This window comes from Oryctolagus cuniculus, chromosome 2 (assembly GCF_051225735.1).
Source record: "Oryctolagus cuniculus isolate XC-2025 breed Fujian yellow rabbit chromosome 2, ASM5122573v1, whole genome shotgun sequence".
Lineage (NCBI taxonomy): Eukaryota > Metazoa > Chordata > Mammalia > Lagomorpha > Leporidae > Oryctolagus > Oryctolagus cuniculus.
Genome location: NC_142868.1, coordinates 57,162,146 through 57,177,500, shown reverse-complemented (window position 1 = coordinate 57,177,500; position 15,355 = coordinate 57,162,146). Strand labels below are relative to the sequence as shown.

Below are 15,355 nucleotides of genomic sequence, written 5' to 3'. Positions count from 1 at the left end.
TAAACTTAATTAACTTACACATTTTACTTAACCCAGAACAACAAGAGAACCAACATGTGATATACCTTGAGATCACTAGTTAGACATGCTACCTGTGATCTACCATCCTCAGGGATTTAAACTGCTCTTGAGCAAACATACTTTATAAATTGAGACCTGGCAGCCACCAAGGGAGTGGTTAAAGTCTGCATTTATTGCTGAACTTTGGCACAACACTCACGACTGATTGGTGGTGTTCTGGGAATGGTTAGCTGGGTGGAGATAAACATGCCTCAGCAGAATAATTTAGTATTATTAGCATGACATTTGATATTAATAACATTATAGTAATCTGGGATCACTGTTTCTTGATTCAGAAATCACAGATTTTTTTTAACTTTTATTTAATGAATATAAATTTCCAAAGTACAGCTTATGGATTACAATGGCTTCCCCCCATAACGTCCCTCCCACCCGCAACCCTCCCCTCTCCCACTCCCTCTCCCCTTCCATTCACATAAAGATTCATTTTCGATTCTCTTTATCTACAGAAGATCAGTTTAGCATACATTAAGTAAGGATTTCAACAATTTGCTCCCACACAGAAACATAAAGTGAAAAATAATAGATGATTTTTTTAAATGATGATGAAATCAGATCAGACCTATTGTCATGTTTAATCCCAGTGAGAGTCAAGTTGGGAATTGATAATTTCTTCTTTTTTTTTTTTTTACAGAAGATCAGTTTAGTATACATTAAGTAAAGTTTTCAACAGTTTGCACCCCCATAGAAACACAAAGTGAAATATACTGTTTGAGTACTCGTTATAGCATTAAGTCTCAATGTACAGCACGCTAAGGACAGAGATCCTACATGAGGAGTAAGTGCACAGTGACTCCTGTTGTTGACTTTACAAATTGACACTCTTGTTTATGGCCTCAGTAATCTCCCCATGCTCCAGTCAAGAGTTTCCAAGGCTATGGAAGCCCCTTGAGTTCTCCGACTCTTATCTTGTTTAGACAAGGTCATAGTCAAAGTGGAGGTTCTCTCCTCCCTTCAGAGAAAGGTACCTCCTTCTTTGAAGACGTGTTCTTTCCACTGGGATCTCACTCACAGAGATCTTTCATTTAGGTTTTGTTTTTTTTTTGTTTGTTTGTTTGTTTTTTTTTTTTTTTTTTTTTTTTTTTTTTTTTTTTTTTACCAGAGTGTCTTGGCTTTCCATGCCTGAAATACTCTCATGGGCTTTTCAGCCAGATCCAAATGCCTTTAGGGCTGATTCTGAGGCCAGAGTGCTATTTAGGACATCTGCCATTCTATGAGTCTGCTGAGTATCTCGCTTCCCATGTTGGATCACTCTCCCCTTTATTTATTCTATCGGTTAGTATTAGCAGGTACCAGACTTGTTTATGTGCTCCCTTTGACTCTTAGTCCTTTCATTAAGATCAATTGTGAACTGAAATTGATCACTTGGACTGGTGAGATGGCATTGGAACATGCCACCTTGATAGGATTAAATTGGAGTCACCTGGTATGTTTCTAACTCTACCATTTGGGGCAAGTCAGCCTGAGCATGTCCCAAATTGTACATCTCTTCCCTCTCTTATTCCCACTCTTATGTTTAACAGGGATCACATTTCAGTTAAATTTCAACACTTAAGAATAACTGTGTATTAATTACAGAATTAAACCAGTCATATTAAGTAGAACAGACAAAAAAAACTACTAAGAGGGATAATGTATTAAATTGTTCATTAACAGTCAGGGCTATGCTGATCAAGTCACCGTTTCTCATTGTGTCCATTTCACTTCAACAGGTTTCCTTTTTGGTGTTCAGTCAGTTGTCACCAATCAGGGAGAACATATGGTATTTGTCCCTTTGGGACTGGCTTATTTCACTCAGCATGATGTGTTCCAGATTCCTCCATTTTGTTGCAAGTGACTGGATTTTGTTTTTTCTTACTGCAGTATAGTATTCTAAAGAGTACATGTCCCATAATTTCTTTATCCAGTCTACCGTTGATGGGCATTTAGATTGGTTCCAGGTCTTAGCTATTGTGAATTGAGCTGCAATAAACATTAGGGTGCAGACAGCTTGTTTGTTTGCCAATTTAAATTCCTTTGGGTAAATTCCAAGTAGTGGGATGGCTGGGTCGAATGGTAGGGTTATATTCAGGTTTCTGAGGAATCTCCAGACTGACTTCCATAGTGGCTTGACCAGTTTGCATTCCCACCAACAGTGGGTTAGTGTCCCTTTTTCCCCACATCCTCGCCAGCATCAGTTGTTGGTAGATTTCTGTATGTGAGCCATTCTAACCGGGGTGAGGTGAAACCTCATTGTGCTTTTGATTTGCATTTCCCTGATTGCTAGTGACCTTGAACATTTTTTCATGTGCCTGTTGGCCATTTGGATTTCCTCTTTTGAAAAATGTCTATTGAGGTCCTTGGGCCATCTCTTAAGTGGGTTGTTGGTTTTGATGTTGTGGAGTTTCTTGATCTCTTTGTAGATTCTGGTTATTAACCCTTTATCTGTTGCATAGTTTGCAAATATTTTTTCCCATTCTGTCGGTTGTCTCTTCACTCTCCTGACTGTTTCTTTTGCTGTACAGAAACTTCTCAATTTGATGCAATCCCAATAGTTGATTTTGGCTTTGACTGCCTGTGCCTCCCGGGTCTTTTCCAGAAATTCTTTGCCTGTGCCAATATCTTGAAGGGTTTCTCCAATGTTCTCTAATAACTTGATGGTGTCAGGTCGTAGATTTAGGTCTTTAATCCACGTTGAGTGGATTTTTGTGTAAGGTGTAAGGTAGGGGTCTTGCTTCATGCTTCTGCACATGGAAATCCAGTTTTCCCAGCACCATTTATTGAATAGACTGTCCTTGCTCCAGGAATTGGTTTTAGATCCTTGATCAAATATAAGTTGGCTGTAGATGTTTGGGTTGATTTCTGGAGTTTCAATTCTGTTCCATTGGTCTATCCATCTATTTCTGTACCAGTACCATGCTGTTTTGATTACAACTGCCCTGTAGTATATCCTGAAACCTGGTATTGTGATGCCTCTGGCTTTGTTTTTGTTGTACAAGATTGCTTTAGCTATTCGAGGTCTCTTGTGCCTTCATATGAATTTCAGCATCATTTTTTCTAGATCTGAGAAGAATGTCTTTGGTATCTTGATTGGGATTGCATTGAATCTATAAATTGCTTTTGGGAGAATGGACATTTTGATGATGTTGATTCTTCCAATCCATGAGCATGGAAGATTTTTCCATTTTTTGGTATCCTCTTCTATTTCTTTCTTTAAGATTTTGTACTTCTAGCCGGCGCCGTGGCTCACTAGGCTAATCCTCCACCTTGCGGCGCCGGCACACCGGGTTCTAGTCCCGGTCGGGGCGCCGGATTCTGTCCCGGTTGCCCCTCTTCCAGGCCAGCTCTCTGCTATGGCCAGGGAGTGCAGTGGAGGATGGCCCAGGTGCTTGGGCCCTGCACCCCATGGGAGACCAGGAAAAGCACCTGGCTCCTGGCTCCTGCCATCGGATCAGCGCGGTGCGCCGGCTGCAGCGGCGGCCATTGGAGGGTGAACCAACGGCAAAGGAAGACCTTTCTCTCTCTGTCTCTCTCTCTCACTGTCCACTCTGCCTGTCAAAAAAAAAAAAAAAAAAAAGATTTTGTACTTCTCATCGTAGAGATCTTTAACGTCCTTGGTTAAGTTTATTCCATGGTATTTGATTGTTTTTGTAGCTACTGTGAATGGGATTGATCTTAGAAGTTCTTTCTCAGCCATGGAATTGCTTGTGTATACAAAGGCTGTTGATTTTTGTGCATTGATTTTATATCCTGCCACTTTGCCAAACTCCTCTATGAGTTCCAGTAGTCTCTTAGTAGAGTTCTTTGGATCCCCTAGTAAAGAATCATATCATCTGCAAAGAGGGATAGTTTGACTTCTTCCTTCTCAATTTGTATTCCTTTAATTTCTTTTTCTTGTCTGATGGCTCTGGCTAAAACTTCCAGAACTATGTTAAATAGAAGTGGTGAGAGTGGGCATCCAGTCTGGTGCCAGATCTCAGTGGAAATGTTTCCAACTTTTCCCCATTCAATAGGATGCTGGCTGTGGGTTTTTTATAAATTGCTTTGATTATATTGAGGAATGTTCCTTCTATACCCAATTTGCTTTGAGTTTTCATCATGAAAGTGTGTTGAATCTTATCGAATGCTTTCTCTGCATCTATTGAGATAATCATATGGTTTTTCTTCTGCAGTCTGTTAATGTGGTTGAATCACATTGATTGATTTGCAAATGTTGAACCTGCATACCAGGGATAAATCCCACTTGTCTGGGTGGATGATTTTCCTGATGTGTTGTTGTATTCTATTGGCGAGAATTTTATTGAGGATTTTTGCGTCTATGTTCATCAGGGATATTGGTCTGTAATTCTCTTTCAGTGCTGCATCTTTCTCTGGCTTATGGATTAAGATGATGCTGGCTTCATAGAAAGAATTTGGGAGGATTCCCTCTTCTTCGATTGTTCTGAATAGTTTGAGAAGAATTGGAGTTAGTTCTTCTTTAAATGTCTGGTAGAATTCAGCAGTGAATCCATCTGGTCCTGGGCTTTTCTTTGTTGGGAGGGCCTTTATTACTGTTTCAATTTCTGTTTCAGTTATGAGTCTGCTTAGGTTTTCTATGTCTTCCTGGTTCAATTTAGGTAGATTGCATGTGTCCAGGAATCTATCCATTTCTGATAGATTTTCTTGTTTGCTGGCATACAAGTCCTTGTAGTAATTTCTGATGATTCTTTTTATTTCTGTGGTGTCTGTTGTTTCCTTTTTCATCTCTGATTTTATTGATTTGGGTCTTTTCTCTTCTTTTTTTTAGTTAGTTGGGACAATGGGGTGTCAATTTTGTTTATTTTTTCCAAAAACCAGCTCCTTGTTTGGCTGATTTTTTGTAATGTTTTTTTGAATTCAATCCTGTTAATTTCTTCTCTGATTTTCATTATTTCTCTTCTCCTACTAGATTTGGGTCTGGTTTGCTGCAAATTTTCTAGGTCCTTGAGATGCCTTGAAAGCTCATTTATTTGGTGCCTTTCCAATTTCTTGATATAGGCCCCTATTGCTATAAACTTGCCTCTCAATACCGCTTTTGCCGTATCCCATAAGTTTTGATATGTTGTGTTGTTATCCTCATTTACATCCAGAAAGTTTCTGATTTCTCTTTTGATTTCTTGAATGACCCAGTGTTCATTCAGGAGCATGTTGTTCAGTCTCCATGTGTTTGCATACTTTCTGGGGTTTTCTGAGTTGCTAATTTCCAGCTTCATTCCACTGTGGTCTGAGAAGCTGCATGGTATGATTCTAATTCTTTTAAATTTGCTGAGACTTGCTTTATGACCTAGTATGTGAGCAATCCTGGAGAAGGTTCCATGCACTGCTGAAAAGAATGTAAAGTCTTTAGATGTAGGATTGAAAGTTCTGTAGATGTCTGTTAGATTCCTTTGGGCAATAGTGTCGATTAAATCTGCTGTTTCCTTGTTGATCTTCTGTCTGGATGATCTATCTATTTCTGAGAGTGGAGTTTTGAAGTCCCCCAGTACTATTGTATTGGAGTCTAAGTCTCCCTTTAAGTCCCTTAACATATGTTTTAAATAGACCGGTGCCCTGTAATTAGGTGCATATACATTTATAATAGTTACATCTTCCTGTTGAATTGAACCCTTAATCATTATATAGTGCCCCTCTTTGTCTCTCTTAACAGTTTTTGTATTAAAGTTTATTTTGTCTGATATTAATATGGCTACACCTGCTTTTTTTTGGTTTCTGTTGGCATGGAATATCTTTTTCCAACCTTTCACTTTCAGTCTGCATGCATCTTTGTTAGAGAGATGTGTTTCTTGTAGGCAACAAATAGTTGGGTGTTGTTCCTTAAGCCAGTCAGCCAGTCGATGTCTTTTAACTGGGCAGTTCAGGCCATTCACGTTTAATGTGACTATTGATACATAGTGACTTTGCCCTGCCATTTTCCCGGAAACATTTTCTAGTATATGCTTTGAGCTTCCCATGCTCTTTTACTGGTAGGTGTTCTTCCTTTACCTTCTTTCATATTGATGGCCGTGTTTCTGTGTTTCTGAGTGTAGCACATCTTTAAGTATCTTTTGCAGGGCCGGACAAGTGGCGGCAAAGTCTTTCAATTTCTGTTTGCTAAGAAAGGTCTTTATTTCACCTTCATTCACAAATGAGAGCTTAGCAGGATATAATATTCTGGGCTGGCAGTTTTTCTCTCTTAGCACCTGTGCTATGTCTCGCCATTCCCTCCTAGCCTGTAGTGTTTCTGATGAGAAGTCTGCTGTGAGTCTGATTGGAGATCCTCTGAGAGTAATCTGACGTTTCTCTCTTGCACATTTTAGGATCTTTATGTTTCACTGTGGTGAGTTTAATTACAATGTGTCGTGGTGAGGATCTCTTTTGGTCATGTTTACTGGGGGTTCTATGAGCTTCCTGTACTAGGATGTCTCTGTCCTTCTCCAGACCCGGAAGGTTCTCTGCTAGTATCTCACTAAAAAGGCATTCTAATCCTTTCTCTCTCTCCATGCCTTCAGGAACTCCTAGAACCCGAATGTTGGTTTTTTTAATAGTATCTTGTAGATTCCCAACAATATTTTTTAGATTTCTAATTTCCTCTTCTTTTCTTTGGTTTGACTGTATCCTTTCCTGTTCTCTGTCTTCTAAGTCCGATATTCTCTCTTCTGCTTCACCCATTCTGTTTGTAAGGCTCTCTATTGTGTTTGTCATTTGATCTATTGAGCTCTTCATTTCATTTTGATTTCTCTTCACTATCACACTTTCCTGCTCTACTAGTTTCTGCGTTTCATTTTGATTCTTCCTTAAAAATTCATTTTCATGAGAGAGATTTTCAATCCTGTCCAATAAGGATTTCTGTAGTTCAAGGATTTGCTTTTGAAAACTTCTAAATGTTCTTATCATAAATTTTTTGAAATCCGTATCTTGCATTTCTTCTATCTCATCATCTTCATAATCTTGGCTTGGGGTGTTTTGTTTATTTGGAGGCATCATAATGTCATCGTTGATCTTGTTCCCCTGATTTCTGTGTTTATTGCTTGGCATGGTTAATTCTGTTTCCCTCACTGTGATTTTTTTTTTATTATTATTATTATTATACTATGTCCGTGTTAAGTGGACTGCCTGCTGTTGGAGGAGCCTTGGAGGCTTGAGATGAGTGTGGCCTGAGAGCTCTGCTTGGTTGTTCAGGGTTACAGGTGTACAAAGGTGACACCCTCAGGTTATGCGTTGTAAATCTCTCTTTATTTATTTATTTATTTATTCATTTCTATATTTTATTTTATTTTATTTTATTTTTTGTTCAGGAGGTAAGTAATCTGCAAGGCTGAGCAGAATGGATGGTATTTAGCTTCCGCTGGCTTCTACCCAAAGAGTCTGTGCAGGCTCAGTTTCTCCTGCGGACTCCCACTGGGTTGCCTAGGCTACTGAATTGTAGCCTTAACTCTCCCCTTTTATTATGTATATCCCAGCTCTTTGTCTCTTGCTCGCCTTTGCAAGGTTGGGGGAGAGTGGAACTTGTCTGTACCAGTATGCCCCCACCTATTTATTTATTTATTTATTTATTTTTCCTTCTCTCTTGTAGTCAGTGTGTTGGACTTTCATGCTTCAAAACCCGCGTCCCTCTAAAATTCTGTCTGCCGTTTCCCCGCCAATGTCTCCGGTTACTGAGCTCACCTCCGCTTCCAGCGCAGATGTGTGGACTCGGAGCCCTGGGCGTCCCTCCTCTCCCCGCTGGTGTCTTTGTCACATAGACTCCCCTTCCTGCACAGGCGCTCAGACTCTGCGGCTCCCGCGGTTCGGCTTCCGCGTGGTGGGCGACCCTGCTTTCCCAGTAGGTCCTTTGAGTCACAGCAAATAGCTCCGGAAGAGTTTCCTCTGCAATTTTTTCCTGATCCTTTTTCTGAGGCTACCGTAACAACGCTTTTATTAAACTAAATTTTCCCGGACTGTTGGTGCACGCCCTCACTATTCTGCCATCTTGGCTCTGCCCCCGATCAGAAGAAATCACAGATTTTAAAAGTAGCATTATGGGGCTGGCACTATGGCACAGCGAGTTAATGGACTGGCCTGAAGCACTGGCATCCTATATGGACGCTGATTTGAGACCCGGCTGTTCCACTTCCCATCCAGCTCTCTGCTATGGCCTGGGAAGGCAGTAGAAGATGGCCGAAGTCTTTGGGCCCCTGCACCCACGTGGGAGACCCAGAGGAAGCTCCTGGCTCCTGGTTTTTGGATCTGTGCAGCTCCAGCCATTGCCGCCAATTGGGGAGTGAACCATCGAATAGAAGACTTCTCTGTCTGTTGGTCTTTCTCTCCCTCTTTCTCTCTCTCTCTCTCTCTCTGTCTCTCTGCCTTTCCTTTATCTGTGTAACTCTTTCAAATAAATAAATAAATCTTCAAAAAAAGTAGCATTATTACAAATCAATCTAAGAAATTAACTAAAAACTGAAATACATAAATATCTAGTTAAATTTTACTGTTGAATAACAAATGACATATTAAGAAAAAAAGCTTGATCATAATAGTTTGGTAAAACAAGTTATATTTACTTATTTGTTTCCTTTTGGAAAATAAGTAAGCTGATAATTAGGGGAGAAAAATGGTATGGTATATGAAGGGTCTTCCAAAAGTTCATGGAAAATGTAATTATGAAAAAAACTATGCATTTCAAAATTTTTTCACCAGGATAACTAATATTTTAATTTCACTTTACAAAAAAACTTTGAAGTACCATCATCTAATCTATAATACTGCTTTTTTTCTCCAGACTATGAGTTTAATTAGTTACTATGGTTTGTATGTAGAAAATCTTAAAATTCTATAATCAGTTGAATTCTATTGAAAGGAAATAAAAAATGATCAATAATTTTTATTTCCATATTATCATCCTAAATTAGAGAGCAAGAATGTCTAGATATCTACTACAAATAAAAATCGAAATAAGTTATGTTCTTAAACTCTTAGAGACATCATTTGAGACAAATTGCTGACAGAGAACTGCATACTAATTTAATAACAGAAGCTAATAATATCCAAATTCCTTTTAGTCAATTCTTATAGTCATTTAAAAGTTTTAAAAATGTAAAATATACACCTTTTAAAATCCAGGCTTAAAAACTAAAAATTAGATGATAATTACTGACATTGAAGATGATTCTCTGTGTGTTTTAGATAGTGTTGATTTCCCTGACTTTCCAGAAAGCTAGGGAGGCAGAAAAACTTTCACATCTCACTTGGCTGTATCTCTAGATGTAGCTTACCTACTATAAATTCTGTAAAGTCTAAAAAGAATAAACTAAGCCAAGGCTACTGAGTTTTACAAAGCTGTCTTTTCCAGATTAATTTTAAACTGAAACAGCTATAAAATGTTTAATTGACAGCCATTATTGGGTATATTCTACTTATTTTTAAATCAAATTTTTACATGTTTTGTTTGTTTCAGGACTCATGCCTGTTGCACAACAACCTGTTTATTGTGCTTCAAAGCATGGAATAATTGGATTCACACGCTCAGCTGCGGTGAGAATATAATCGTTATATCTATTTCACTTTGTGTATACACAGGAAACATGGATTTTATAAAGTAGAGATTAATAATTTAAGAATACAGTATACCTAAAAAGGTAAAAAAAATTTCAATTTTTATTATGAAAATCACTTTTAGATAGCAGAAAGAAGCAATTAAAGAATATACTATTTTTAAATGAAGTAGATTCTAAACCCAGATGTGTTGTTGAACAATATTCTAAAGATAAATGATGACACCCTTTTTTTAAAATGACTCCAAATTTAAACATTAACTTCAGGCTTCCTTAAGCGGAACATGCAGTACACTCCAGACATTACTTTCACTGGAAAGACAATGAAAGTGAGTGCACAGGAGGCTGAAAGGAGCAGTGGGGTCAGGGATTTACTTGGTAGAGCAAAGGCAACGTCTCCATGGAGACCTAGGGTGAAAGGGATACAGAGCTTAGAACAATATTTTAGATCTACCTGACTACAGGGCCTTGATAGCATGAGGTGAGAAAGCTTGTCTTTTCTAGTAACTGACAAAAGGCAGCTTGAATGGATCCTGGCAAGCAAATGCAAGGAGGATGAGGTACGACTGGACGTATAGATAGGATTCTGACCAAAAATCACTTATGAACCATGAACCATGATGGTGAGCTAAGATATTTCCCAAGTGCAGCTGTCCGTGGGTCTTTTATGCGTAACATGATCATATTTCCTTTTTTAACTTTTATTTAATAAATATAAATTTCCAAAGTACAACTTTTGGATTATAGCGGCTTTTTCCCCCATAACCTCCCTCCCACCCGCAACCATCACGTCTCCCACTCCCTCTCCCATCCCATTCACATCAAGATTCATTTTCAATTATCTTTATATACAGAAGATCAGTTTAGTATATACTAAGTAAAGATTTCAACAGTTACATGATTGTATTTCTACTTCAGAAAACCATTCTGTCTGCTATTTGGGAAAGGTAATACAAAGCAAAGTGCAGACAAGGAAAGAACAGTTGCGAGGGCTCCAGTTCTCCCGGTGAGACAAAGAGAGGAGCAAAACTGATGAACAGAAAAACATTGACACAAGAATTCTTAGGAGACAGAACAAACATAAATGTGAATGGTAATTATTCCATCAAAAAAGACAATAAAATAATCCTTAGACTCGTACATTTATTGGAAATTTTTATTAAATTGGAAAGATTTAATCTTTGACCCAACATTTGTGAATATATAAAGCTATTATAAGCAAAGTAAATCATAAAGATTGGAAATGTTTTACTTAAAGCACAAGATTAGAAACTTCTAAATTCATCATTAATAGTCGTTATGTTTTAAGCAGCCACGTGTATACACGTTATCATTAATGACTAACAAACCATTGTTCATGGAAGAAATATAAAGCTAAGTTCCTGAGAGCTTCTGGTCACAACACTGAAAAACCACTCAATCAATTCCTTTCTGTGTACTTCTACTTAAAGAAACTTTATTATCACATATTATATGACTATTGATCGCAAGGCTATGAGCACTTATAGTTCATGCCTGAGTCAAGCTAATCTAACATGCAGATCTTCACTAACACACCTCACAATCTTCATACACCTGTCACCACAGCTCTTCCCACTATGCTTGAAGATCATGTTAAACAGCAAAGCCTGGGGGTGGCGCTGTGGCGCAGTGGGTTAAAGCCCTGGCCTGAATCCCCAGCATCCCATATGGGCACTGGTTCTAGTCCTGGCTGCTCCTCTTCTAATCCAGCTCTCTGCTAAGGCCTGGGAAAACAGTGGGAGATGGCCCAAGTCCTTGGACCCCTGCACCCATGTGGGAGGCCCGGAAGGAGCTTCTGGCTCCTGGCTTTGGATCATCACAGCTCTAGCCGATGCAGCCATCTGGGGAGTGAACCAGTAGATGGAAGACCCCTCTCTCTGTAACTCTGTCTTTCAAAGAAATAAAATAAATCCTTAAAAAAAAAAAAAAAAAAAAAAAAAAAAACAGCAAAATCACAGAAAGCAGAAAAATGAGAAACCATGGCAAGGCATACCTCAGCAGAAACATGCACATCAGTGCCTCAGTTTCTCACTGCTCGTTTCATATCCACAAATGCAGGCATTGATTCTTTGCTTGCGGTCCAGATAAATTTTAGCAAATAAGTGAATTTGCAAATATGGAATTCATACATAATGAAAAATTGTTTCACAAACACTTTAAGTAAAAATCTAGCAATTGAAAATTAAGCCAAAGAATCTAAGTCTGAAAATACTTTGTCTTCCAGATAGCACAGATTTTTAAGAGTATCTTTGGAGTCAAAAAATATCCTAAAATCTTCCACTAGATGTGTGCTTTAAGCAAATATTCTCAGCTATACAAAAATAATCTTTCAATGAAAACAGGATATAAATTCTAAGCCTCTGTTACTTAGCTTCAGGTTCCTCAGAGTTCAGTATCCAAGAGCAGCTTAGGTATTTAAGTATTTCCAGAGTTGTCCAGTATTAATAGTTTTTAAAATATTAAGTAGGCGAGACTTTCAGGAATAAAATTCACCACGATATGTATGTGTTCTTTTGTTTTTGGAAGATTTATTTTATTTGTTTGAAAGCCAGAATTCCAGAGCGAGCAAGTGAGAGAAGGAGAGACAGAAAGAGAGAGGTCTTTCATTCGCTAGTTCATTCCCCAAATAGCCTTAATGGCTGGGGTTTGGCTGGGCTGAAGCCAGGAGCCAGGAACTTCATCCAGGTCTCCCACGTGGGTACAGAGGCCCAAGCACTAGGGCTATCGTCCACTGCTATCCCAGACACATTAGCAGCGAGCTGGATCGGAAGTGGAGCAACTGAAAAATTTAAACTGTCGCCCATATAGGATGCCGTTGCTGCACACGGAGGCTATCCCATGCCACAGTGCAGGCCCCTTTATGTGTTCGTTTACTGTCCTTCTGCTTACCAGTCATGTTATAAAGTTGGGAGGATACCTGACTAGTATTTTTTCACATCAGAGTCTTTTAAGTGGACTTAATTACCCCACCCATTTACAAAGCTGCTGAAGCACGAAACATTCTTCTTCTACTTGACAGATGGCTGCTAATCTCATGAACAGTGGTGTGAGACTGAACGCCATTTGCCCAGCCTTTGTCAACACGCCCATCCTTGAATCCATTGAAAAAGAAGAAAACATGGGACAATATATAGAATATAAGGATCATATCAAGGCTATGATGAAATACTATGGGATTTTGGAGTAAGTAGAACTTTCTCATCTGACAACAATAAAGAGGAAGAACTTACATTTGAGAAACTAATGCAGACTTTCAAGTTTTGATTATGACTTCTCTGGAAAAAAAATTTGGGACGTTTCTGAATACAATGTGCTTATATATTATGAATTTTACTTTGAAATGTGAAGTTTCATTAATACCTTTAGCCATATCAGATTTTCTTTTTTAAATGGTGGTATTTAGTCACCTTAACTTAGATATCATTGAAGGCAATGATGCTTATCTGTGTAAATTCTAAGCAATACTCAAGTATACCTTTGTGAAATTTTGTTTGGCCCCATAATTTCAACCACTTTCATAAAAACAATTGATCAATTTGTTCACTGTCTCTCTCTCTCTCTCTCTCTCTCTCTTCCTCCTCTATCTCCCACTTCTTCTCCCTCTGCCTCCACCCTCCCCCCACACACAGGAAATTGTGTTCGAATCAGAGTAGTTTAGGCTTTCACAGCACTGAATCATAGCCAGGATCAAATCCCAACTCCACCACTGACGTTGAACTTATTCATTGGATTTGTAGGTACTTCAGTTTTCTTACATGTAAAGTAGTGATAATACTAAAACAAACTTAAGGACCTTTTAAGATGATACATGTAAGATATTTACAATATCAATAAGTAAAAAATAAATGCTAGTTATAATTCATCATATTTCTCCTCTAATAGTTCTATCTGGTAAGTCTAATATACACTGATAAGATAAAAATGAGAAAAATTATCAGACTCTAAGTGCAAATAATGAATATAAATACTTCCTATTAAAATACTAGGTTCAACATGGAACTATACCATTAAATTTTGTATATAATTTAATTAATATCCAACTGGATAAAGATTGGCTGTAGCAACAACTTACTAGCATATATTTCCTTCTTACCTGTTTAAAGTTGTAGATTATTCAAAAAGTTGTTTAAAATGAAATGATTCTGTGCTTCATTCTTTAGTTTGCAACTTCTAATGTTTCTCTTATTTTTAGCCCATCAATGATTGCCAATGGATTAATAACACTCATTGAAGATGATGCTTTAAATGGTGCTATTATGAAGATCACAACTTCAAAGGGAATTCATTTTCAAGACTATGATACATTTCCATCTCCTTGAACATCTTACATATGAACCATAAATGAAAATTAGTGCAAATGACTGATTCACAGAATATCTTCATTTGTCTATAACTTCTTAAATGAAATGTTAGTCAGAAGCCTTCTTTCATGCATTTGCTGTTAATTTGTTGGAGTCTTTCCTTCATGCATTTGTTGTTAACATTTTTCTAAATGCAATTATTTAAGTATAGGAATAGCAATTGTAATAAAAGTGATAGACAAAAGCTAAGATGCAATAACATGTGACAGTGTAAGTCACTGTGTAAGTACTGATTAAAGCAAAGGATATCCAAGGAATAGTCTGCCTTTCAGAAAATGTATATAGAATCTGTGGTTCATAAATACTGTTTTTCAGAGAATAATTTTAAAGGAGATACTTGAATTACTATTTAAATCCAACCAGATGTAGAAAACCATTTTGTTTATATTTTCACACTTTAAAAGAGGGAAGCTAGTTCATAATGACAAATGTATAGTAATAATAGTTTTACTTATGTGCCATATTTAAGATGAAATTTTCACTTTTTTAAAGATGTGGCATATTTTGGAGCCAGTGATTAGGAATAAATGAGAGTATTTACATCCCAAATGAAAACTCTGGTGTACAGAAAAATGATAAAAAGCAACCCACAGAGACCGTTGAGTCACCGTTCCCATCATTCAGCCTCCCAGTAGGAAATATATTCCTTTTTTCATAACTTACTTTAAGAACTTTAATTGACTCAAAAAAATCTCAGGAATGAAAATTTTAACAGTTATAGAAGAAAAGGATGCTAGTGCTCCTAAAATTTTATATTTAAGACATGCTCACTAAAAATTTTTATAAAATGTTATGTTTAAGATATGCTCATTAAAAATTTAATATACTTTTTAAAATTTGTATCAATTTCAAAAGTGTTTACCTTTCAATAAAGTTCTTTTATTCTAATCTCACAAATTACTTAGTACTTTGTGTATACCTATTGAGGAGATACACCAATTTTGTCATAGCCACAAGTATAAATGTTTTTGTATATATGCAGAAATTCATGGTAACATGGAGGAAAAATTATCTGTAATGTTTTGCCCTTTTCACTGTCAGATATTTTAAGGTACAGTGATTAAAAGCACCTGCTCTGGACAACACTCTCTCATGCAATAATTAATGCTCATAACAGTGAAAGTACAAGATTTCCAGATTAATCAATTCCTCAAATAAATATTGTGTAAGTGACTCACTCTGCCTGCTAACTCCAAACCCAGCTTATAGCAAAACTTAACCATGTGAGACTGATAAGGATTTCCTAGAGACTGTAATGTTATCATACTTTGTTTTTTTTAATTCTACCACAGGGAACTGTTGCCTACATTTTAAAGGGATAATCTGAACATGAATAATAGTCTAGAGTTGCATGTAAGGTATTCAACATCGAAAAATGGATGTCAG

At 37.4% G+C, this 15,355-nt stretch overlaps 1 protein-coding gene across 5 annotated transcripts in view; it reads left to right on the top strand.

The window, feature by feature from the left end:
- The window catches only part of HPGD (15-hydroxyprostaglandin dehydrogenase), a 41,759-nt gene extending 26,893 nt beyond the window's left edge, over positions 1–14,866 (top strand). For all 5 annotated transcript variants that reach the window (XR_016229931.1, XM_002709322.6, XM_070069659.2 and 2 more), the window contains 3 exons: positions 9,491–9,567; positions 12,628–12,791; positions 13,801–14,866. Coding sequence is in view for 4 of the 5 variants with exons in the window: in XM_002709322.6 (XP_002709368.1) it covers positions 9,491–9,567; positions 12,628–12,791; positions 13,801–13,927 (368 nt within the window). In the remaining variant the exon portion in view is untranslated. The remainder of the gene's footprint in view (positions 1–9,490; positions 9,568–12,627; positions 12,792–13,800) is intronic.
- Positions 14,867–15,355: the final 489 nt, after the last annotated feature.